Raw genomic sequence first — 26,021 nt, 5'->3', positions numbered from 1 at the left:
AAAAACCAATGACTTAGTAAGTAGGAAGGTAGACAAATCGCAAATCCCTTCAAGTAGATGACCCTGCTCAATCTGTCATAAAGGTGTAGGTAGAAACTCCATAAGATGTACCCAGTGTAAGCTTAGGACACACAAAGGCCTCTCTCTCAGAGTGAAAGGCAGATTGTTTGATGCCTGTATGCTGCATGGCAGTGAAACATGGGCTGTGACAGCCGAGGACATACATAGGCTTGAAAGAAATGAAGCCAGTATACTTCGTTGGATGTGCAATGTCAGTATACATGTTCGACAGAGTATAAGCATCTTGAGAGAAAAGTTAGGCAAAAGAGGCATCAGGTGTAATGTGTAAGAGTGATAACTGTGCTGGTATGTTCATGTGATGCGTATGGACATGGACAGCTGTGTAATGAAGTGCTGATCTCTAACTGTGGAGGGAACCTGTGGTAGAGGTAGACCTAGGAAGATATGGAACAAGGTGGTGAAGCATGATCTTCAAACTTTGAGCCTCACAGAGGCAATGACTAATGACCAAGACCTTTGGCGACATGCTGTGCTTTAGAGGACCTGTCAAGCCAAGTGCACCCGTGCTGGTGGCATGTAAAGAACACCTTTCAAGCATTGGGCCTCACGGAGGCAAAGTGGCTGAGTTCCTTTCGAGCGTTGGACTTCATGGAGGCAATGACCAAGACCATTGGCATTATGTCTTGCTTGAGAAGACCCATCAAGTCGGGCAAAATCGCAGTCATGGAAAATACCAGTGCCATGCAAATTAACACCCATGCTAGTGGCACGTAAAAGCATCCTGGTGTCACGCAAATGGCACCCATGCCAGTGACACGTAAAAGCACCTATTACACTCTTGGAGTGGTTGGCGTTAAGAAAGGCAGCTGTATAAAACCATGCCAAATCAGACTGGAGTCTGGTGCAGCTTTCCAGTGTGCTAGCCCAGTCAAACAGTCCAACCCATGCCAGCATGAACAATGGACATTAAATGATGATGATGATTCATTATAACCATTCAGCCATATACAAAACAAATATTCTCAGAGTTAAACATTAAGTAGATATATACAGAGAGAAAGATAAGGTTAGCTAGATCAGTAAATTTACCTTTTTAGTCGGCACCTTTGGTCGGCGATTATTTGCAGTGGAAGACTTCTTACTTTTGGCTTCTTCTATAGCAGCAGCTCGACGTTCAGCATAGACCTGTGCTGCAGTACGTGCCATTGATCGTTTGGGAGGTTGCAGAGCTTGTTCCCTTGCTCGGTAAGAACTAACAAACACTGTGGAACCATCTTGGACCTAAGAGAATATTTTAAAAAATTTAACACCATCAATTTTTAGCAACCAGAGCAAAACGTCTGAGAGTATAAGCACTAATATGAAAAAAAGAATGTCTTTTAAAATAGCCTGTCAGGTTTACCTAATCTACTCAGGCTGTGAGTAGATTTGATAGAGGGAAAATGAAAGAAGCCCATTATATATATATATATATATATATATATATATATATATATATATATATATATATATATGGGGGGGCGTAAGAAGAAAAAATAAGTGAAAATGCACATTGGAAATCAAAAAAAGTAAAGGCTCTTTAAGAAAAGTAACGATAGATATATACAATTAGATGAACTGAAGTAGGAATAAAAGTAATAAAAGTCATTATTGTGAACTGTTAAAGAGATTCAAAAGCATACCGGTTTCGTAATGTTACTCATCATTGCTTTGAATGCACACCGAATACTGAACAGTGTCAGGTCTACTAGTCCCTAAGTAAAAAGATTATGTGTAAGGGAGGTAAGTAGTTCTGGATTTGGTGCAATTAGGGTAAATCTAGATCTGTAATGTGAATGGTGTATGGGATGTATGGGAGTTAGTGGTATTAAATGAAAGGTTAGTATTGTTCTGTATTATGTTATGTGTTCATATTTAGTTGTGGAAGATATTTATTGATGAAAGTTGCCTCTTTATTCATTCTTTGTTGTATTGAGGTGTTCTGTGAACATTGATAGAAGGGAAAAATTAGGAAATTAAGGTTAAGATTCTTCGCACACCTTTCTATGTGTCCACTGACCTGTATCTGTCTGTATTGTGGGTGGCAGAATTGTTCTTTGTGGAGAGTGGTTCTTCTATGGAGTGATATTCCTGTTTGGCCAATATAGTTATTATCACACCCTACGCATGTAATGGCATAGATTAGATTTTCTGAGGCACAGGTGAAATTTGATTTAATCTTAAATATTTCACCTGGTTTAAAGTGGAACTCTGAACCTTCCAAAAGGTGGGGGCAAGTACCACAGTTAGGTCGACCACATTTTTTCACTTTTGGTTCTGTTGTTAATGGATATAGTCTTGCGCTGGTTAATATTTTTTACAATAATTTAGGTTGCATTTTACTTTTGATAATTTTGTGTGAGCCTAAAATTTTGTTCATTGTTTTATCTCTTGTGAGGCTGGGTAAATTTTGGATGATAATGTTAAAGGCTTTGTCATTTCTAGGGTTATGTGTGGAGATGTATGGGAGTATTTTTAAGTCTAGTTTAGTATTTCGGTTGACTTCCCTTAATGTTCGTATGTCTATTTCCTTAGCTCGTTTAATTCCATCATTTATTAATGATATTGGGTAATGTCTTTTGATTAGTATTGATCAGAGTTCAATGAGTCTTCGTTCACGAGTATAGGTGTCCGAAACTATGGTACAGATTCTTTTCACTAGATTATAAGGTATATTAATTTTTATGTGTTTGGGGTGGCATGAGTTGAATAATAGGTACTGTTTAGAATCTGTGGGTTTATAGAAGATGTCTGTTTCAATGTGGTTATTGACTATTTTAATTAGGATGTCAAGAAAAGGGAGTTGTTTACTGCTGTGTTCCATGGTGAATTGTATGTTTCTATTAAAATTGTTAAGCATTATTTTGAAATCAAGGAGTTTGTCCATGCTGTCTTTCCAAAGAATAAAGCAATCGTCCAGATACCTCTTCCAGTTCTCCTTTAAATAGCAATGAAAAGAGGTGCCATATTTTTGTAGTGATGAATGATATATTTTAAGCTCTAGGTAACCCATTACAAGGTTCGCAATCACTGGAGCAGCTCGGGTTCCCATTGCAATTCCACATTTTTGTCGATAGTAAACTGTATCGAACATGAAATAGTTGTTCAGTAGGATGAATTTGAGTGCGATTATGAATCTGTGGTTGATGCGTCCTGGGATCTTTTGTGGGTATTTTTCTAGTCAGAAGGTGATCGCTTCTATACCATAATTGTGTGGGATATTAGTGTACAAATTCACCACATCGAATGATACTAACAGGGTTCCTTCATTTATTGTCTTCGGGAGGTGGTTAAGCATGTCTAAGTCATCCCTAATGAAGCTTTTCACATATTTTAGAAACGGTTTGAGTAAGATGTCGAGGAAGTTGTTCATATTTATTTATCATCATATTTATTTATCATCATCAATGTATGTGTGTGCTTTTGTTTGTTTGTGTATGTGCATGTATCTACTTGTCTTGACATCGTCTGATAGTTGTAAACGGGTGCCACTGTCATACAAGCAGTGTTCTTTATCCAATCTTCCTTGAAAATATGTCTGTCCCTGGGGAAATATCTATGTTACAAGGAAATAAGTGGGGGATGATGACTAGAAGAGCATCCAGCCATAAAAAATATGCCTCAATGAATTCCATCCAACCCATACAAGCATGGAAAAGTGGACAACTACAATGACAACAACAGTGACAGCAATAAATCAAATTACTTTTTCGCTAAGGGTTCTGAACTATCTCAGATTTACATTTGACGTATTTATTTATGGATGGTTAATGATCTGTGAAGAAAGATATCTAAAAAAAAAAACATTTGAACTCTAACCTCTTCTGGATCATCATCATCATTTAACATCCATTTTCCATGCTAGCTTGAGATGGACAGTTTGACAGGAGCTGATCAGCTAGAGAGTTGTCCAAACTCCAACTGTTTGGTTTAGCATGATTTCCACGGCTGGATGCCCTTCCTAAAGCCAACCACTTTACAATGTGCTGGGTGCTTTTTACATGCCACCAGCACAGGTGAATTTACGCAGCACCAGCACAAATGCATTTTACATGACACCAGCACTTGCAAGGACATGCCTGGATGGCCGCAATTTTGCTTAGCTCAATGTGTCTTCTCGAGTACAGCAAATTGCTATAACTCTCAGCCCTTTGTCCTTTCCTTAGTGAGGCCCAGCATCTGAAGATCCTTTCTCACCACTTCGTCCCATGCCTTCCTGGGTCTACCCCTCCCACAGGGTCCCTACATCCAAAATCAATGGTTCCCAAAGCTTGTGCTACTACCCCCAGTAGACATTGGAACTGCTTAATAGGGCATTACAAAAACATTCCAAACAAGCAGTTGGTACATTGCTATACATGTGGAATTGCTTGAGTGTGACCCACTCTTCCAGTTAATACCATTTTGTAAATGGTTGGTGACAATGTGTGTAAAGAAAAAGGAGCAATGGAAAGAAAAAAACTAGAAATCATCATCATCATCATCATTTAATGTCCATTGTCCATGCTGGCATGGGTTGAACGGTTTGACCAGGGCTGGCAAGCTGGAAGGCTGCACCAGATTCCAGTCTGATTTGGCATGGAGTCTGGTGCAGCCTTCTCTTAAACCAAACCACTAAGCCCAGACTTTCACTTCCAGAGCTGTATCCCTCAGGAACTCCTTCCCCATTTAAAATATTTGCCTACAACACTAAAATAACACTTCATGTAAATATTCTTCTAAGAGGATTGACATGAGTGGCTTCTGAAGATGGGAGGTACTTGTGAACATAGCTTGATAATTCTAACAAAATTTTCAACAATACATTATATTTATCTACCAAAGGCCCAGTATTGTGCAACTGAAAAACTCATTATCAGATAGTATTAATCCATAGTAGGGAGAGCAATGATAAAGCTTCGGTCATACAACATTAACTTTGGAGTGAGTTAAATAAAGTTTGAAACTTCAAAACTACTACTGACACACTATGGGATATTATTTGTCTTAGACTACCTATAAGCAGACAAGTGGGGTTTCAATTGTATAGTGAAGGTCAAAATAAAAAAATGTGCTTCTTTAGTCAAAAATATGTTTAACCTTTTAACATTCAGATCACCCTGTCAAATGTAATGCTTATTTATTCACATTGCTTTGAATTAATTATACATTATGTCATAGCTTTGACATTTCAATGATGTAACTGTTTATTTTTGGAATGACATTGTTAGGTATATAGAAGAAACCAGATCTGACCTGTTTGAACATATAACCAGTTTGCTAGTTTAAAAATTAAGTAAAAAACACACCGAATTTTACTCACTTTGTCTGCCACGGTCTTTGATTTACTGCCACGAGCCACTTCACTCTTCTTTTTCCGAACTTCTTTTTTCTGCTCTTCTTCAGCCTTGCGTTTCTCTTCTAATTTTTTCAACCTCTCTCGCTCCTCCTTTTTCTTTTGTTCTATTTCTTCTTCTTTTTGTCTCCTTTCATCTTCCAATCTTAACTGATTTGATGATTCCACTACTTTTGTGTTCTACAATACCAATCACAACTAATCACAAAACGAAGCAAAATGAAAGTAACTAAGAAGACCTAGTTTCATTTACTATTTGACACCAATGGTCCACAACAATTTTGCTTGTTGGAAAGTAAAGGCAGGTTTGGGACACTTTGGGGCACTGAATCCAGATATGACATCAGTTTTTGTTTAACATGTTAGTTGCTAAGCACCACAGACCAGATACACAAAATTACCCATTTTAGTCATTTTAAGAAAACTATGAAAGTATTTGTCATTTTGTATTGTACTGATCAAAAAGTCGCTTGCTGTCCTTAAATAGTTTTGATCAGCTTATACACAAAGCTGCCATAATTTTCATAACAATAACGTCACTTGTGTTAGTCTTTTAAAACTGAACCTGCTTCTTGTTATTGTGCCATGTTGTAAAGCAACCCTTGCTAGTTATTATTGGTTAATGTTGTTAGCAATGTTAGTGGTTATATAATAATGATAAACTTATTGTATACATTGTTCAGATGCACTACAACTCATCAGAAAAGGTAGCCAAGAGTGCATGAACAGGACATAGAATAATGCACAGAAAGTGAACAGTGAATGAGTTGTTTAAAAAAAAGTGGTGGAGACATGAGGTGCTACTGTTGGTGAATTTTGGGAAGCGTGGATGTTTTGAAGGATGTAGTGTCCCAAAAGTTAACAACTGATGTGGGTAGTTTATTTCATGCTTCAGCAAATGTTTCCAAAAGTGAATGGTGCCGTGTTGTTTTTTTTATTTACAAAATCATGTACATGAGTGTTAGACATATAAAATTCAATAAGTTGCTCAAGGTTGTTGTTGGAAATATGGTGGATAATCTTGTGGGTGTCTACCAAATCAGTTGCTAGATGTCAGAGCTTTAATGTGTCCATGGCCAGAGAAGCAAGACATTCAGAATATGGTAGATGCCTGATAGCAGGTATTCATCTGATTGCACGTTTCTGAACAGTTTCTAGATTGACATGCTGAGCAAGATAGGGTTCCAGACTGATGATGCAAACTTTACATGTGAACATACCATAGCTTTAAAAAGATAGCTGAAGAGTGGCTGACAAATGTTTTACTGAATGATGCTAACACACTCTTGGCCTTTTTGACAATTTTAGAGATGTAGTTTGTCCAACACAAAATCGTTGTTGACAATGATGCCCAGGTACATTCACTAGTAGACTTCTAAAGATTGGTGTTGTAGAGGGAGTATGTAAAAGCTGGGTTTTTCCTCCCAAAATACAAGGTAGTTCTTTCATTTATCAATGATACTACAAGATTAATTCTTCATTTTAAACTATTCTGCTTATTTAAAACTGTAATATCGACAATACCTTTTTTTAAAATGACAGTCAAGTAAATTGTTTTACAAAGCCTATGCACTATAACCATCTAGTTGCTGCAACATTACAGTGAAATGTTCAGAACAAGATTGTAAAGTAATAAGCTTAATAAGGACAGATACCTACAACACCCTAAAGCATAGACATACATAAAGCAAGAAAATAATTTCCAGATTAACTCCCCCAAACCAAAGTATCTTATGTACGTTCATAAGATACAGAAAGTATCAGCTGATAATTATTAGATGAGAAAGGTTGTAAAGTAAAAGTAAATTCTTCCTTTGAAGGCATTGTTACATTTTTTTGGTACTAAGAATTTGGCATTTCAAGACCCTAACTTCCAGGAGTAGAGGTGAGTAGAGGTTGCAAGAATGTATGGGAGAGTGAGAGACAGGGAATGGGTGAGAAGGTGAAATATAATGAACAGGTGTTGAGGGAGCAATAATGCATGAGGAGAGTAAGAAACATATGATGGAGGAGAAGGACACATAATAAGGCATCTAGGGGGGAAAGTAATGTTATATGTGGGTGCAAAAGACAGTATAAGGATAAGGGCCAACCACTGAGAAATATTTCAGCAAGTTAAGTTCCTCAGTCATCTTCAGATATTCTAGAACTATAAAATTTAACTGACACAATGTAAATTAATTAGCATTAGTCACCTTGTTATAGCAGCAACTATCAATCATAATCAATCAGTGAAAACACTTCGTGTATGTATTAATTAATAGTTGAATAATAATGACTCATTAGCAACCAATAATCTCATTCTGTAACAAGTTATTTAATCTAGCTCAATTCAAAAGTAGATTAATACAACTGCCTATGTAAAAAGTATCACAATCCTCCTTTTGTACTCACCTGTAATTTTAGAAGTTTTGCTGTCTTTCTTTTAATATCCTGTAAAAGAAATCGAAGAAACATCAAATAATGACAAACAAAAACTACAGCTTATGAAAATGTCTTTTTTTATATTATCACCATTTAATGTCCATAGAAAATAAAACATGCATGCATATACATAAAGAGTCTCCTTATAAACATAAGAAAAGACATGAGAAGTTGGTGTTAGGTCAACTTTAATTCAGTAAACTTCTAATCAAATCTATTCCAATCATGACTATTTTTCTTTATAGGAGTTTCAAGACTATATTTAACACTTTTGTTACCATTTTTCTGTCGAAACCCACAATCTTTGTTTCAGCTACTTTTGAAAATAATGAAAAACTTAGTAAAATAACTGATATAATAATTAAGCTGGTGTTTGGTACATTAATTAACATGAAATTTTGATGAAAGGTTTTAATTTAGATCACTTTAAACAAAAGCTTCTTTGATAAAACCAGAAGAAGACTCAGGTTGGTTGGTATCAAAAGGGTTAAGGTAGCAATTTGGCAGAGTTGTTAGAACATGGGATAAAATGCCTTCCACTTCTCTGCAATGAGTTTAAATCCCACAAAGCTCAACTTTACTTTCCTCTCTACAGGGTTAATAAAGGAAATACCAATCAAGTATTGGAGTTGATTCCTCTTTCACTATTTTTTTTTCTCACTCCCAGACTTAGCTACAGAGCACTGTGAGAGGCCATTCACAGTGTCTGTGATATCAAAAAAGATTGGAAGCCCTACAGACACAAAAAAATTCACCAGCATTCAAAAGAGCTACTGACACTCCAAGACTGTGTTCTTTCCATTTTCAAGATGGTGGGAGATAATTTGGAGGATTTAGCTGCTACTTCTGAGGGGCTTGTTCATTAACCAGTCAGTAATGTACTGTCTTTCCAAGTGGCAATAGCTTAGTCAGCAAGGGGTGCAGCCACAACTGCAGCAGCAGCAGCAAGAGAGAGAGAGAGAGAGAGAGAGAGAGAGAGAGAGAGAGAGAGAGAGAGAGAGAGAGAGAGACAGACAGACAGAGAGAGAGAGAGAGAGAAAGAGAGAGAGAGTGTGTGTGTGTGTGTGTGTGTTTTTCCTCCATCTACCAGGACCACTCATAAGGCTTTTAGTCAACCTGAGACTTAAGGAAATACTTGCCCAAGGCACTACATAGTGGGGCAGAACCCAAGACCACATGTTTGGGATGAAGCTTCTTCATGATGATAAAGGGGATTTCTTTCATAGGCACAAGGCACCAAATTCTAGAGAAAATAGAGTCAACTATTTCAACCCTAGTATTTGACATGCATTTCTTATGAAAACTTAAGATAAAAGGCAAAGTTGGCCTTGGTGGGATTTGAAGACAGAATGTAAAGGGACATCGCTGAATATTACAATTTATTCAATCCACCACTGGGATGGTGAATTAAATGTTGTCCACAAATAATAAGAATAACAAGCATTTCTTGAAGTAAATCTGCTGATAAAACTTCGAATCAACTTACTTCTTCTAACTCTTTCTGTTTCTGTGCTTTTGATTTCATTTCTTTTTTGAGATAACCTTCAACTATGTTCATTTTCTGTTCTGCAGCTGAGCATCTGCAACAGGAAAAAGGATATTGTAGAGGAAATCATGTTCAAAACGGAAATCTACCCAATCCATCTTAAGGTAGAAAAGCTAATAATATCCTTTATAAGTGAAAGACAAACTATACCATCCCTAAAAAAAATATTACTGAAATTAGAAGACTAAGTTTTCCATATATAATCATTACCAATATATTACTGGCACTTGTTTATTAATAACAGAAAGTAAGAGACAAGACCAAAGTGAAACCAGCAAGAATCAAATGCAGACAGAACTCAGTACTATAAAACATCTAATTTGCACTGATTTTTCAAGTCTATAAGAGTGAATCATTGCATTTGCACAAAGCTTGAAATCAAGGCGCACGTGATATGAAGATGAGGGGGAAATACAAAAATACACACACACACACACACACAACAGGCATCTTCCAGTTTCTGTCTACCAGTTTCACTCACAAGGTATTGGTCAATCTGCAGCCATAGCAAAGAATGCTAGGCAACAGCATCCATACAGTGGGACTGGATCCCTACTTACAATTGCTCCAAAGCAAACTTAACAAAACAGCCATGCTTGTCCCTACATATGATCAAATTGAGATCGCAGGACTTGAACAGAACTTATTTTATCAACATAATTAATAAGTCTTTTCTTTAACTGCTACAAAGATTGATGAATGAGCTGCTATAGAGATAGTTTACAAAAAAAAAACAAGGGGTTTGCATGGAAATCAGATGAATGATGAAAGGAAAAAATGCAATACACAGTATACAAATGTATGATTAAGTACTCACAGAGAAGGATGCTCATTTAGGGCTAATCAAGGAATTCCACAGATCCTGGATTACACTGACTACAAAGAGAAAGGATCGATCCTTCCCAGATACCATTGCCTGACCAACAGGCACTTGCAGGAAGTCAGGCCATCCACTTAGGCCATGATACTCCCATACACCTTTTAAATAATTCACTGAGAGCAGTACCTCCTTATCCACCCTCACCCTCCTCTCCATATTGGGGTGGGGTAAAAAAAAATCTTTTCACTATAGCCACCAGATGGAAGTGGCTATAGTGAAAAGATTGACATTTCTGTACAGTGTGATTTTTTATTCCAATTTACAATTGTCATCCATGCTCCATAAAACTTTATAATTCCATCCATTCATCCATCTTCTCCACCCACTATTCCTAGGCAAGTCACTAGAATAGAATCCTCAGAGACCTCTTCTATAGTAATCATCATTACACTTTTCAGCTGGATTCCCAAGCATGACCAACTGAGACTATGGCTATTATTTAACCACCTCATTTTTGGTCTACCCCTAGGTCTCCTGCCAGCTGGCTCAGCTTAAAGAATATGTCTTGTGATTCTTTCCTAAAACTTTCTAATCCCATGTCTGTAGAACCTCAGCTGTGATCTCTCTACCCTGTCAAGTATCATTATTCCTGAGATCCATCAGAGGAACCCAATTTCAGTCACTTTCATTTACAATCATCCTCTTTCAGTCATTACCCAAGTCATGACCATAGGTAAGAATAGGCACAAAACTTTATAATTGAGTGAATTAATTATATAATGTAATATCCAATTAAATAATTACACCTACATTTTATAAAAAATTTATTTTGTAATAGTTGGTGACATTTTATACAAATGTGAACAAAACTGAGGCTATGAAAAAGTAATGGCTTGACTGTTTATGATTGTGTAGCAGGCAAAAAAGTAAAAAAAAAAACAAGAAATGTCCAGAATCATTAGAATTTATCAAATCATGTTCAAGTGAAAACTTACTTGTTGTGTGAAAGATCAGGGTTCATACTACACACCCAGTCATCAGGGAATTCACGACCAACATTGTTTGCTGAATAGGGAAGTGTTCGCCACTTCAGGCAAGCATCTAAGGAAAAGAAATCAAAGAAAATAATTTTAAATGTGGAAGGAATATGGTTTTTTTAAATCTTTTAAAAATTGATGTCATAAATGTGTATGTAGAGTGAGTGTAATGGATATGTATATACAAGGGTACAATAACAAGTATGTTTGTAATTAGATGTACACACCTAATCGCATTCTGTCAAAAAGCATGTGACATGCTTTTTTTTATATTATTGCTGTTGTAGTAGTTGCAGTAACATATGAGGTGGTATTAATAGGTTCCTGGACAAGTTATGTTTAATAAAAAATAACTTATTTACCTAAGTTTTAACATCATCTCCTTTGAAATAGTCACCTTGTGCAGCAATGCAGCAGTCCCAGTGTTCCTCTCACTTTTCGAATCTGACCTGGAAGTTGTTTTCTGTAAGTGAGACAAGGAACGTCTGCTGTTCCCTCTGGATCTCAACAACGGTGTTAAAACGGTGAAACTTTGAGCTTTATTTTCATCCTAGGGAAGAGATGGAAGTCCACAGGTGCTAAATCTGGTGAATAGAGTGGGTGCGGAAGCAATACTATGTCGCTTTTGGTGAGAAGCTCACAAGTGAGGAGAGCTTGGTGACAAGGTACAGTGTCAATCTGAAGAATTCAATTCTTCGCACTCTACAGATCCGGTCGCTTTCGATAAAGGTCCTCCCTCAAATGCTTCAAAACGTCACAGTAGAACTTTCAAGCGATGGTCTGGCTCTGGGACGAATTCTCAATGCATAATACCACATTTCCAGGGAAGTCATGCTCACAGCAGGTCTTCTAGATTGCTTATCATCTTCCAGAGACATTCTTTTGCTTTTGAAGTGCCTGTGCCACCTGGAACATTGCATACGACCTGTTGCCTCATCACTGTAAGCTTGCCAAAGCATGCTCAATGTCTCAGTAGCAGATTTCCCAAGTTTAATGCAAAATTTCATGTTGGCTCTTTGTTCCTGTCCATGACAAAATCACAGACAACAGCATATATGTGATCACAAAAACACAAATTTCAGAACCTGCAAAGTAAACACAGTGATGTCACTTGGCACAGTGCCTCGTGAAGGTCACTGCTAGCTCTCACTAAATGCACAACTAAGGGTTGTTGGTGCACTACAGCACTAGTCCAGGAACTTTTTGATACCATCTCATACAAGAAGTGTAATGAAGTGTATCTAAAGAGAAAGCTACATACCACACTGAAGAGTAAAACTAACTTGCATCGCTCGTCTTCTGGCATATTTGGCATCTGAAGATGGTGGATCTTTCCATTTTGAGCTGATATAACCAAAATTAGACCTGAGAAAAATCGATGGGAAAAAAAAGTCATTTAGAACTATTTTAGAAATGAATAAATGCAAAACTGAAATGGTTTGGGATAAATGCTTATCACTCAATGGTGTCTTGTATCTGAAATGGACCTATCTTTATCTGTTATTTTTTTTTTTGCTTCAGTACTTGTTTTCTTTATCGTTTCTTTAAGTTTGGTAGCTATTCTATCAATCTCTTTTGCTGAATCACTAAGCTACAGGAGGGGTCATAACCAACACCTGTTGTCAAGTGGTGAGGGGCTGACAAACAGACACACATGTATGGGTTTCCACGCAGTTTCCCTCTACTAAATTCTCTACAAGGCATTGGTCATCATGGGGCTATAGTAGAAGACAGTTGTCCTAGGTGCTGCACAGTGGGACTCAACCCAAAACCATGTAGTTGCAAAGTGAGCTTCTTAACCACACAGCCATGTTGGGAAATGCTTTTACAAAAGATAAAAGCAAAAGTTTCCATTAATATATATATATATATATATATATATATATATATATATATATATATAAATGTATGTGTGTCTTTGTGTCTGTTTGTCCCCCCCGCCATCACTTGACAACTAATGGTGATGTGTTTATGTCCCAGTAACTTAACAGTTCAGCAAAAGGGACTGATATAATAAGTACTAGGCTTACAAAGAATAAGTCCTGGGGTTGATTTCTTTGACTAAAACCATTTAAGGCAGTGCTCCAGCATGGTGACAGTCAAATGACTGAAACATAAAAGAGTAAAAGAAAAGAATAGAGATGGTCCCAACCTTATGTAAATGTATTTACATTCAATAAAAAAATTTTCATGAGGCCAAAATAATGCAAAAGGAAATACAAAGTAAACTACAAAAGTGCAAACAACAACAGTTGAAGTTGTTCTGTTTATATTATCAACTGCTGCTGTTTCACTTTGCATTGTTTCAGCCTCATCAAAAAGTTTTTATCGAATGTCATATCACACAATGGTTCACCATAATCATACAATTTTACACAGGGTCATTACCTGGTTATTACCAGAGTAGGTGACACTGCAAGCTGATTTTGGTGGAGCTACTTATCTACACCATTTTTGTCCTTGACAAAAGACAGTGAATGGCGTTCTACTGGGTTCAAATATGCCCCAAGCATATCTAAACTGGAAATAACCTTGTATTTATACATATCATGCCACCCAATAATTTGTATGCAGAGAGCCACCAATTAGTGCTACCAGTCATTGAACAATAATGACAGGAATAATATCATAAGGGAGACAATCTCTCTTATCAGTCTGCAACACCCGCTGTCCAGTTTAAGTGGCTAAAGAGGAATGCTTGTGTCCTACAGTCTGGGTAGGTAGCGCTACAAGCTAATTTTGGTGAATTTACACCATTTGCCACCAGTGAGAAATTTTCTCTATGACAAAACAGTGAATGGTTTTTTAAAAGGTTCAAATGTGCTCAAAGCGTATCTGAACTGGGAATAATCTTGTATTTATACACATCACTGCTTAGCACTGCCACCCCATAATTCTAATTTATATGTATTTAGTCTCAATCTTATGTAAGTGTATAGCTGTTCTGAATATTGCCATCGTCATTCTTAAAGAGGATAATTCTTGCTTCAAGTACAACAGATGAGATGAACAGCTAACAGTCCACCATTTCTCCCCAATCTACTTGAATGTCACATATAGAAATAATAAATAAATTATTGACAAAAAAATAGCTGATAAACATCTCTCACTATCTTCGAATCTAAATAAAAACTTACAAAATTCAAATGTAAACACAAATGGATATATTTACCAAAAGCTTGTAATTCCAGTTTGATCTGAAACAAATTAAAATATCATCATCATCATCATTCAGCATATTCATTATTTGTGAGGGTGTGGTGTATGTATGTATATGTGTGTGTGTGTGTGTGTGTGTGTTAATCAAAGTGTACAGTATTATATATTTATTATGGCCAATCTTACCAATTGGTTTCTTGCTAGGGATTCCATAGAATGTAAGGTAATAGGTCGATTGTGTAACCCTGCATTCATCAGAGGTGGGATGGATGGGAGTTATAACAATGTAATTATTTTGGTTTCTGGTATTGATATAAATTTGTTAAAAATGGTTTATCCTGTATGTTGGAAATTTATATGGTCATCTACGTCTGAGGAGAACAGTTTCTTTCAAACTCATATAATGTTTTCATTGATCGATTAAATGGAGCTGCTCGAAACGGCTGTAATGTATTGATACCTGGACATCCTTGTTATTTATTTACATTCTGTTCACCTAACTTGGAGCTGTGCAGACTATACCAAACTGGCTTGGTGCCTCAATTTAAGTACCTAATTAAACTGAATCTTAATTACATGCATGCATGCATGTAGGTATATATGTTACACGACGGGCTTCTTTCATTTTCCGTCTACCAAATCCACTCACAAGGCTTTCGTTGGCATGAGGCTGTAATAAAAAACACTTGCCCAAGGTACCATGCAGTGGGACTGAACCCAGAACCATGTGATTGGGAAGCAAGCTTCTTAACACACAGCCACACCTGCACTTATATGGACAGGCTTCTTTCAGTTTCCATCTACCAAATTGGATTGCCCAAGGTTATAGTAGAAGACACTTGCCTGAGATACCATGCAGTGGGACTGAACCTGAAACCATGTAGATGGGAAACAAACTTCTCACCACACAGCCACACCAGTGCCTAAAATATGTAATGTTATCACAAAATATTATAAGGTATTGTAGAAAACATGAAAGTTTTCACTATGTGAGAAATGTGAAGGTTCTAAATGTGTGATGAACATAAATAAAAAGAATTTAATACTGGAAGTACATTTTCATGAGATGTGTATGTGTCTGCACAGATCTGATGTTGAATACTACTGAAATCACTGAATACCTAGTGCTTGCTGCTTATTTTCAAGGCCTCTATTAATGAAGCTGCATGGCTCAGAGATTAGAGTGTCGGGCTCACAATCATGAGGTAGTGAGTTTGATTCCTGGGCTGAGCTGTGTGTTGTGTTCTTAAGCAGGGCACTTTATTTCACATTGCTCCAGTTCACTCAGCTGTAGAAATGAGGTGCGACATCACTGGTGCCAAGCTGCATCGGCATTTTCTTTTCCCTTGGATAATATCAGTGGCACAGAGAGGGGAGGCTGGTATGCATAAGTGACTGCTGGTCTTCTATAAACAACCTTGCCCAGACTCGTACCTTGGAAGGGAACTTTCTAGGTGCAGTGCCATTGTCATTCATGACCAAAGGTCTTTACTCTTTACCCCTATTCATGGAGGATTTTGTAACATGCATTTATCCTCTTTGCTGTATTCACACTCATCCAATTTTTATACCTCTAATTTCATTTAAACTTTTCACAGTGATTCTGTGAGAATAACAAAGTATCTTCTTCAGTCATTTTCTATGACAACTTCTTGCTGAATATATAAAGCATTGAAAGGGGGAATTTAAAAAAATAAATGTTCCAACTCACGTATATTCAGATCATTCCAATATTGTTCCATGTGTTCGCCCATAGCTTTCATTAAATATCGGAATTCTTTGGCATCAGCAAAGTCTTGCTTGTTATGGGTCGGCTCCAACACCAAATAAGGAACATCAACAACACCTATAGCAGAAACAAAGAATTTTGTCAACCAAACATTTGTTGTGCAATGTTTCATCAGCACAATTTCTGACTAACAGGTACACTGTAAAGATGTTTCCCCATTAAAATGTAATTCTTTTGTTTAACCCTTTAGCAAAATTTATTTATTCACATTGTTTTCAATTAATCATGCATTATCTCTTGGCTTTGACATTTCAATGGTGTAATTGTTTGATTTATAGAAAGACACTCTTGGGTGAGAGGCTGGATCTGGTCGGTTTCAACATACAAGAGGTAGAATACTTGGGCCTGATCAGGCCGGTTTAAATATACAAAAGGCAGAATATTTGAGCCTGATATGGCCAGATCGATGGTAAAGGGTTAAAAAAAGTTTCATTATTATCATCATCACCACCACCATCACCTTAATGTCTACTTTTCCATGCTTCCACGAGTAGAACAGAGATTATTGAAGCAGATTTTCTATGACTGGATGCCCTTCCTATCACCAACCCTCACCTGTTTCCAAGCAAGGTTATATTTCCCCATGACTAGACATGTTCTCACAGAATATTACCTTTTGACTTCTCAGGCATAGTTGGACCTACCAGGAGATTGCTCTCCTATCAACATAGCTCTCTGGGTCACAAGAGAATGCAAGCTCTTTTTTTAAAAGATTTTAAAAGTAAAAATCCCCACTAGGGTAGGTGCACCACTTCTGCACCTACCCTATTCACCAGATTTAGCACCTGCAGACTTCCATCCCTTCCCCAAGAAGAAAATGCAGCTCAAAGGTCGCCATTTTAACACCGTTGTCAAGATCCAGAGCAAATCGCAGACTGACCTTGACTAGCTTATGGAAAACAACTTCCAGGCCAGATTCTAAAAGTGGCAGGAAAGCTGGGACCGGTGTATTGCTGCGCAAGGTGACTATTTCGAAAGAGATGATATAAACACTTAGGTAAATAAGTTATTTTTTTATTAGTCATAACTAGTCCAGGAACCTTTTGATACCACCTCGTAATTTCGCTTAAATCATTCATGTCCTTAAGAAAACCATAAACATTACACAATCTCACATCTCAGTTCCTTTTCTCCTATAAATCTAAGAATTGAAATATGTAAGAAATCTATATTTCAAATCAATGAGAACATCCAACCCATCCCAACACATACAAACTATAGTATCTGTCCAGTGTTGCACCACACTGAACTAATCTGCTTTTAATTGAAAGCCAACAATTTTACTTTTTTCAGCCTATGAGGTCACTGAAACTGCTATAAATATTAGGCTAAAACACCTCTCAACAAATAGTATATATGTATCTAGTCACTTTTACATCTGTTTCTATTTTCTTAAATATTTATCAGAAAGATAGAAACCAATAAATTATTAAATTATCCCAAAGAAACAGATGATGTGTGATTTTGTTTAATTGCATCGATATTCCACCCATACTATTGTGGAGTATGTCCTTACAACTTATAAGCATACCTATTATGGATATAATAAACAGATGATATGTGATTTAGTTTAACTGTATCAACTGTCCATAAATCCTAGATATATAAATGTTGGAAAGCTGGACAACCCTAAGGCTCCTCTAATCAGGTCAAATCATCCAACTCACTGCAGCACAGAAAACAGATGTTAAATGATGATGATGATGATGATGATGATGATATACTATTCTACAATTAAATCAGTCTGGCTTATGGTTTTATTTATCACGAAGAGCTATATGAAAAGATATCAACTTACCCACAATCCCACTGCAACAGCTGAAATGAAGGGAAAAAGATGAAAATATTTATTCTTTCTCTTTTTATAATTGTAAAACAAATGCTGCTTCCTGATGACTCAATATTGATTTAGATGTTTTAGAATATATTTTCAGTTACACATCTCAGAACTATGCTAAACAATCTAACACTACAAAATGTCAGTTAATGGTTATTTGGAGACTACTAAAACCAAACAAATATTCAACATCCAGTTAGGAGCTTATTGATACATTTATATTAGTTTACAGAAACTAAACAAGAAATTCTACATCTTAAGACATTATTTTACATCAGACATGGGCAACCTTTTCCGAAAAGCAGGCTGCACGAGACATGGCTTATCAATTGGTGGGCTAAAAAATTTCAACGTAACTTTTCATTAGGTATGCTATTCTGAAAATCTTGCAGGTTGCAGCTTGCCCGTGATTGTCTTACATAAATAATTACGCATCACAAAATTGTTCTACATGTTTCAGAGTCATCTGTGCTAGTGAAAGTTATGCTACATGTTCTGCATACAATTACACATATAGAAGCTATTCTACACATTCCACATGTATTAAGATTCCTGGGATTTATTTTACATGTTCATCAAATGATTACTCATCTGAAGGATATACATGCTCATGAGGTAATTACATATATGGAGGATATACCACATGCTCCTTATATACTACATAAAAAGAATACAATAAGCTCCAAAGTATATTGTCCATTTGAATGATATGCTACATATTCATAAAATAATTTCATGTCCAAAGGATATTTTAAAAAAGTATGAATTCCTACTTACACCCCACCTTCCAACTGCGGCCCAACTTTTTCATACATCCGAATCAATCGGCTACAATTATATACAAATATTCCATCCTGGTTACGATTGTCAATATTTACACCATATATAAAACTGAGGCTCTTTGGTTCTTTGAGTGCTCTGAAAAAAAAGTGAGATTTTATGATTACATCAGAATGTTAACTTTTTTTTGTCTACTCTATAGTTGAAATAATTAAGAATACATGTTAATCAACCACTTTTTGAACCTCCAGTTTCAAATCACTGCATATTTTCATGATCCCTGAACAAAACATTTTATTCTACATACTTTGGCTAACCTAAATGATGGTAATTAAAAGACAATAATTTCTAGAGGAAATTACGCAAATAAGAACCGTATTTCCTGTGGTAAATTATCCAAACAGGTACTATTACAATTAAGTTAAATTACTAGCATTCTATCAAGGGAAAAAATGTTGTCTTATATCAGCTTACCACAACCTGATGCAGAACAAAACACTAATCCTATGAATTCTTAGAAAGATTTACAACTAGAAAGACTTGGAGATGGATTAACATTTAAATCAATGCTTTTTCTAGGCTGGATGGATATTTTAGCTTCACAACACCCAGGGACATTTAGTATAAGTTTACCCTTTCCTTATTTTATTCAATGAAGATTCCCAAAAGTTTTTCCTTGAACACTATTTTTTAAGGAGAAAATCAAAATGGTTCGTAAACTTATTTTGTTTATGAACACAAAGTAGATGTGCTGGGTACTGTACACTGATTTAGCCCTAGTTCATTACCAGGTGCAGGAGTGGCTGTGTGGTAAGTAGCTTGCTTACCAACCACATGGTTCCGGGTTCATTCCCACTGTGTGGCACCTTGGGTAAGTGTCTTCTACTATAGCCTCGGGCCGACCAAAGCCTTGAGTGGATTTGGTAGACGGAAACTGAAAGAAGCCTGTCGTATATATGTATATATGTATATATGTATATGTATCATCATCATCATCATCATCGTTTAACGTCCGCCTTCCATGCTAGCATGGGTTGGACGATTTGACTGAGGACTGGTGCAACCGGATGGCTACACCAGGCTCCAATCTAAATTTGGCAGTTTCAACCTTGAATCTATATCTAAACCGTCTATATATATATATATATATATATATATATATATATATATATATATATATATATATCTGTGTTTGTCCCCCCAACATCGCTTGACAACCGATGGTGGTGTGTTTAAGTACCCGTAACTTAGCGGTTCGGCAAAAGCGACCGATAGAATAAGTACTAGGCATCCAAAGAATAAGTCCTGGGGTCGATTTGCTCGACTAAAGGCAGTCCTCCAGCATGGCCGCAGTCAAATGACTGAAACAAGTAAAAGAGTAATACTTAAACAAGAAAGGACAACAGATGAAAATGAAGCTCATAAGGACAGAAGAAACTACTTAGTATTATAAATCAACTGAATGTGCCTTGAAAGAATGCATAGTTAGGAGTGGTGTGTCAACCATTATTTCGTTACAATAAGAAAAGCACAGTAGAATTGTAATTTTAATTGATTAAAAGAAGTTTCAAATATTGTCTGTCAGCTCATGTGTTGCCCTCACCACCTTTCCATCTCTCTCTTTCTTTCTCTCTCTCTCTCACACACACACACTCACTTCTGCTTCTTGCTCCCTCCCAAAAATATTTGATCAAACTTACTTCAATTTCCGGTCAGCCACCATTTTGCGTATTTGAGACTCTTTACGACATTCTAATGCAAAAGTCTGTGCTTTCCGCAAATCTGCCTGCAATCCAGAATGTATCAACAACAAAGTTATACAAACCATTATAAACTTATGAGAATAAAAAGAAAAAGTTTCAGGTACAAATTCAGGTCATTATTTACAACTTTCAACCAGTGACTTCATAATCTAAGCATGGATATCAGCACTATGATGAGAGAATTATCTATGGAGAACTATTCCATGATGATAGAATAATAGACAAAATATTTTTCCACAACAGTGCACAATATAATCTGAGTTACTCAGCAGTGTTATAACTACTCAGTAGTAGCAGTTAACCACTTAGCCAATATGTCACCTATCTATCAACTCTTTAGTATTTAAACTGGCCATAACCAGCCAAAATATTCTACCTGTTTTAGGTTGAAACTGGCCAGATCCTGCGTTTCACACCTATTTTATAATGTCATCCTAAACACAAACAGACCCATCATCGAAATCTCAAATCTATGAGATAGTGCATGATTAATTCAAAGCAACGTAAATAAATAAACATTACATTTGACAGAGTAATATGAATGCTAAAGGGTTAAGATACACTATATTAAACACACAGTAACATTTCTGCTAATATCTCATCCATCTCAATTTGTTAAGCCAATACAATAAAGACAAACACTACTTACTCTCAGATCTTTATTAAAAGAGGTACCATATTTTTTCTCCAAGTTTCTACAAAGAGAGGAAAATGAAACTTTGAGCCCCGGACATTAAAAGTTAACAATAATTCTAAATGGGAGATAATCAATTCATTAAAAATAATGACTGAATAATCAAACAAATTAAAAGAATTTCAGTAAATTTCTTACTTTGCTTTGCTCTCTGCTTCTCGAGATTTCTCAGCAGCAATTTTGGCATCTTCATCAGCTCTGTTGGCATCTTGTTCAGAACGCGTTCGGAATCTGTTGGACGAATATCTGTACATGCGTTGTTTATAGAGACAGCAAGCTAAACGTTTGGTACGGACTTTCTTATTTTGGATATATATTTTCATTCTTGGGTCCATATATAGGACTGCTGTGTAAGCGCGGAATGACTTCCTCTCAGGCATTAAACTAGTAAGTTTAAAAAAAAAAAATCAATAGATTTTAATTAAATCAATTTAGATTGAGACAAAAATAGATATCCATATAACTAAAATAATTGAAAATGACAGTTTCCAAGACACATAACCTTTTTGATACCAACCCACCTGAGACCACCTCTGGTTTAAAAGTGATCTAAATTACAATCTTTCATCAAAATTTCATGTCAATTTATGTTCCAAATAAAGGTAGCAAGCTAGTAGAATCATTAGTATGCTGAACAAAATGCTTAGCAGCATTTGTCCATCCTTACATTCTACATTCAAATTCTTCCAAGATCAACTTTGCCTTTCATCCTTTTGAGGTCAATAAAATAAGTACCAGATGAGCGCTGGAGTTGACGTAATCAACTAACCCCTCCCCCAGACTTGCTGGCCTTGTGTTAAAATTTGAAATCAATTTACGTTCCAAATGGCATTTTAATAAATAATCCATAATTTTCAAAACTGACTGAAACAGGAGCAATGTATTTCAACAGCAATATGGTAATGAAAAGGTTAAAATAATATAAATGTGAACTAAGACAAAACAGGGAAACTTCCTAATTTCACAAATTTGCTAAGTAGAAAATGCTTGTGAAAATAATTATGAAGAATCTGAATTGAATTTTGAAAGCTGATTTGTATTACATTGTACAGGAAGAGGTTCAATAAGAGTATTTAGAAATACAGAGAAAGCTGAAAAGAATAGAAGATACAAAAGGAAGGGGTATTTTAAGTGTGGATAAGAGCTAAAAGAAAACATTGAGAGAAACAATAAATTCACAAAATTCAATTAATTTCAGAAAACATGGTAATAATAGAATGGAGTAAAATCAACAAAATATGAACATATTCAACACTAAATTTTAACTGAGAAGAAAACGCACTACAGAGACATTCCATTAACCATAGAATTAGCAATATAATTAAAGATAATCAGGCCAATAATTTTTATTTCAGGCAGAAATCAGCCTATAAAAAATTCTAATCATCTGAAATTTTGGTTTCAGCCATTGAAATTGTCTTGGTAAAAAAATGAACATTCTCTCACATCCTTTTGAAAAACGCAACCAGAGACTCTTCCAGTCTACTCTCCCTAACAAACTACAATTCAGAAATAGATATACAGGGGATTTTGTGGGTGAGGTGAAGAGCTACTTTTTGACAGTGTTATTAAGAGGAATTGATATATTAACGTATCAAAACACACTTCTATTTATTGGCTGCCATGAAACATCACTATATTCAAGAACATAGCAAGTATATAAATGAATTTAATACAAAACAACAAAAGTCGTTTCACAGATATCATATAATACTTTCAGTATTATATAGCAAGACCGCTGAATAAATGAAATATTATTTTAATGCATAAGTAGAAATACTGTCAATACGATTTAGAAGAAAACAACAAAGTCGTCAGAAGTTACCTACCCTTCATCAGAGTCAAATTCTCCAGAGAGTGGATTATTGAGAATAATATCTGTTGTGTCTGAGACAATATCCAATTCAGGTTCACCATTATCCAACAATTTTAAATTGTAAATTATCACAAGGGTTCCAGTGGAAGAATTAATTTTGTCAAATTGTGCATAGAAATCTTCAAGATTTTTAAATGGGGAATACTTCAGGATTAAACTCATTTCTAAGTCATGCTATAAAGCAAAAGAAAGTGTAGATGAAAGATATTTGTACTAGACAGAGTCAATTTCTTCAAGTATATATGTATGTGTGTGTGTGTGTGTGTGTGTGTGTAAATATCTATTTATACATATATTGTCAGTAGTCATATATCCAAAAAAGAAGCTCACACTAAAACATTAGAGCTGTAATATATTTATAAGGTTGTTATGGCCAGTCAGAGAGTGACCATTGGATTCACACCTATAAAGTACCTGGCTATACAGGCAACTCACCAGATTCAAATAGCCAGAGGCACATAACTCTATAGACTTCTATGTTGGCATGGGTTGGTTAGTTTAACAAGATTCAACAAGCCAGAGAACGGCACTAAGCTTTGATGGTCTGGCATGGTTTCTAAGGCCTCCCTAAATCAACCACTTTACAGAGTGTACTGGGTGCTTTTTTTCATGGCACCTGCACTAGTGAGGTCACCAAGTAACTTGCAAGACAAAGAAAAAGATTCCTCAACTGAGTGGGGAAGCAGTATTGAGGGAGATGGCTTTATGCCTGGTGATAAGAGACTAAAATATGATGGAGGGACAGGCGTAGGTGTCTTGCTATGAAGGAGATATGTGGCTAACCTGCATTACATAAAGGTAGAAGGGAGTAAATGGAAAGACAATGATGGTGGTGACAAAGTGTTAGAGTACTTAGTCTCAAGATTCAAGAAGGTAAGTATAAGAGGAAATATGCACAAAGGATTAGGAAGGATTGACAAGTTTGTCAGTGTGAGAGGAGAGTGACAGGTGGTTGGAGCAAAGTTGGAGGTGCAGTTGATATCAGTATGGAAGTGGGAATGAAAGAAATAAGAGTGGATCAGGAATGAGGAGGTGATCAGTGGCAGCACATGAAAGGTGAAGAACAGCAGTATACTGAACATGAAGACAGATTAGAAAACAGGAAGATGATGTGTGTAGAGGGACCTGAGAGAGAGAGAGAGAGATACACAGTAACAGAGATGGATGTCAGAAGTACAAAAGTGAGGTGAAGCTGTCAACAGCAGATATGTGAGGATATAGAAAATGATAGCAGATGAGAGAAGGTGTTAAAGATGAGATATGGCATAGCACAGAGGAGAGGGAGAGATAACTCATAGGAGAGATAATTCAAGAAAGATAACTAGAGGCACAGAAAAAAAGGTAATCAGAAGAAAATAAAGCGAGAAGGGATGATAGCGAATGAGGTGTAAATTTTAAAAGAAAGTGGTTCTAAGGAGTTAGATTATGGACATGCCTCAATAGGGGTTTAAAATTAATATTTTGGTTTGGATAAGATTTTTACTCATCTTAATGACACAAGTAGTGGAGTCTACTGATCATTAATAAACTTCTCTTGCCAAAGAAAATATTTAAAGGAGCAAATATTTACCAATTTTTAATCTTCAATCAAAAATCATAAATATAATAGTTTTACTCACAATAACAAAAATTTCATAAACTTATTTCATAGAATATTTTACAAGGTCTAGAAAAACACAAAGGAATTATCCAAATTTAAGATAGAAATGTAAAATAAATTATCAAGTTGACAGAGAAAACAAATTAGTGAGCTACTTACTTTTTCTAATGCTCGAACATTCTTAGCAAGAGGACTTTTGGATTTAGTATCAAAAGAAGGAATTGGCACTACAACCTATAAAACATGAAAAAAAAAAGAGTATTAGATAAGATAGAATTCTTCTCAGAAAAATTCTTTCTTTATAAGAATTATTTTCATATATCTTATGACCAGAAGTGAGAAAATGAAATTTGTGTGATATGGTAGAATAGAAAAGTATAGAAAATAGTTCACGTGACAGGCATATAGGATGTTTTTTTAATAATTTGAAGACATCACAAACTACTAATGCTAGAAATTTCAAAACATAGATGCAGGCATGGCTGTGTGATTAAGGGGCTTATTTCCTGACCATGTGGTCTTGGGTTCAGTTCCACTGCACAGCCCCATAGGCAAGTGTCTGCTACTGTAGCCCCAAGCAAGCCAAGACCTTGTGAGTGGATTTAAAAGACAAACTGAAAGAAGTTTGGGAGGAGGGAATGAGGAGAGTGAGTGTCTTTGAGTTTGTCCTCCACTACTGTTTGACAAATGTTGCTTAGTTTACATCCCCCTTACTTAGCAGTTCAGCAAAAGTGATCAATAGAATAAGTTCCAGGCTTAAAAAATAAGCACTGGGAATGATTTGTTCAACTGAAGCCTTCAAGACAGAGCTCCAACATGGTTGCCGTTCAATGATTGAAACAAGTAAAAGATATATACAAATAGTTGTTATTCTATAGATACTAACATATATTATAGATATTATAGAATCAAGAAAAGTATGAAACATCATCATCATTATTGTTGTTTTAATGTCAGCTTTTCCATCCTTGCATGAGCCAGACAAAATTAAATGAGGCAGATTTTCGGCATCTGGGTGCTCTTCTCATCACCAATATTCATTTGTTTCCAAGCAAGTCGATATTTCCCCTGCTTCAAACACAGACGGCATTTTCACAGAAGCCTGCAAATGAAAGACACCACCTGTATGATGGTAATTATCATCATCGTTTAACGTCCATCTTCCATGCTGGCATGGGTGAGACAGTTTGACGAGAGCCAGCCAGGCAGAAACCTGCACCAGACTTCAGTGGTAATACACCTCTACAATTAGTACATGATGTCAGGACAAATAGATGCAATCAAAACATACACACATATCC

At 36.1% G+C, this 26,021-nt stretch overlaps 1 protein-coding gene across 14 annotated transcripts in view; it reads right to left on the bottom strand.

The window, feature by feature from the left end:
• Window positions 1–26,021, bottom strand: part of LOC106879882 (uncharacterized) — a 164,255-nt gene that overhangs the window by 84,549 nt on the left and 53,685 nt on the right. For all 14 annotated transcript variants that reach the window (XM_014929608.3, XM_014929613.3, XM_089354531.1 and 11 more), the window contains 15 exons: window positions 24,880–24,954; window positions 23,074–23,294; window positions 21,383–21,628; window positions 21,200–21,245; window positions 20,488–20,573; window positions 18,785–18,925; window positions 17,969–17,988; window positions 16,093–16,227; window positions 14,395–14,419; window positions 12,484–12,587; window positions 11,181–11,286; window positions 9,306–9,399; window positions 7,790–7,828; window positions 5,363–5,575; window positions 1,111–1,302 (listed from right to left, as the gene is read on the bottom strand). In XM_014929608.3, coding sequence (XP_014785094.2) covers window positions 1,111–1,302; window positions 5,363–5,575; window positions 7,790–7,828; window positions 9,306–9,399; window positions 11,181–11,286; window positions 12,484–12,587; window positions 14,395–14,419; window positions 16,093–16,227; window positions 17,969–17,988; window positions 18,785–18,925; window positions 20,488–20,573; window positions 21,200–21,245; window positions 21,383–21,628; window positions 23,074–23,294; window positions 24,880–24,954 — 1,743 coding nt within the window. The remainder of the gene's footprint in view (window positions 1–1,110; window positions 1,303–5,362; window positions 5,576–7,789; window positions 7,829–9,305; window positions 9,400–11,180; window positions 11,287–12,483; window positions 12,588–14,394; window positions 14,420–16,092; window positions 16,228–17,968; window positions 17,989–18,784; window positions 18,926–20,487; window positions 20,574–21,199; window positions 21,246–21,382; window positions 21,629–23,073; window positions 23,295–24,879; window positions 24,955–26,021) is intronic.

Source organism: Octopus bimaculoides, chromosome 1 (genome assembly GCF_046866305.1).
Source record: "Octopus bimaculoides isolate indiv1 chromosome 1, ASM4686630v1, whole genome shotgun sequence".
Lineage (NCBI taxonomy): Eukaryota > Metazoa > Mollusca > Cephalopoda > Octopoda > Octopodidae > Octopus > Octopus bimaculoides.
This window is presented reverse-complemented; position numbering and strand designations above follow the sequence as displayed.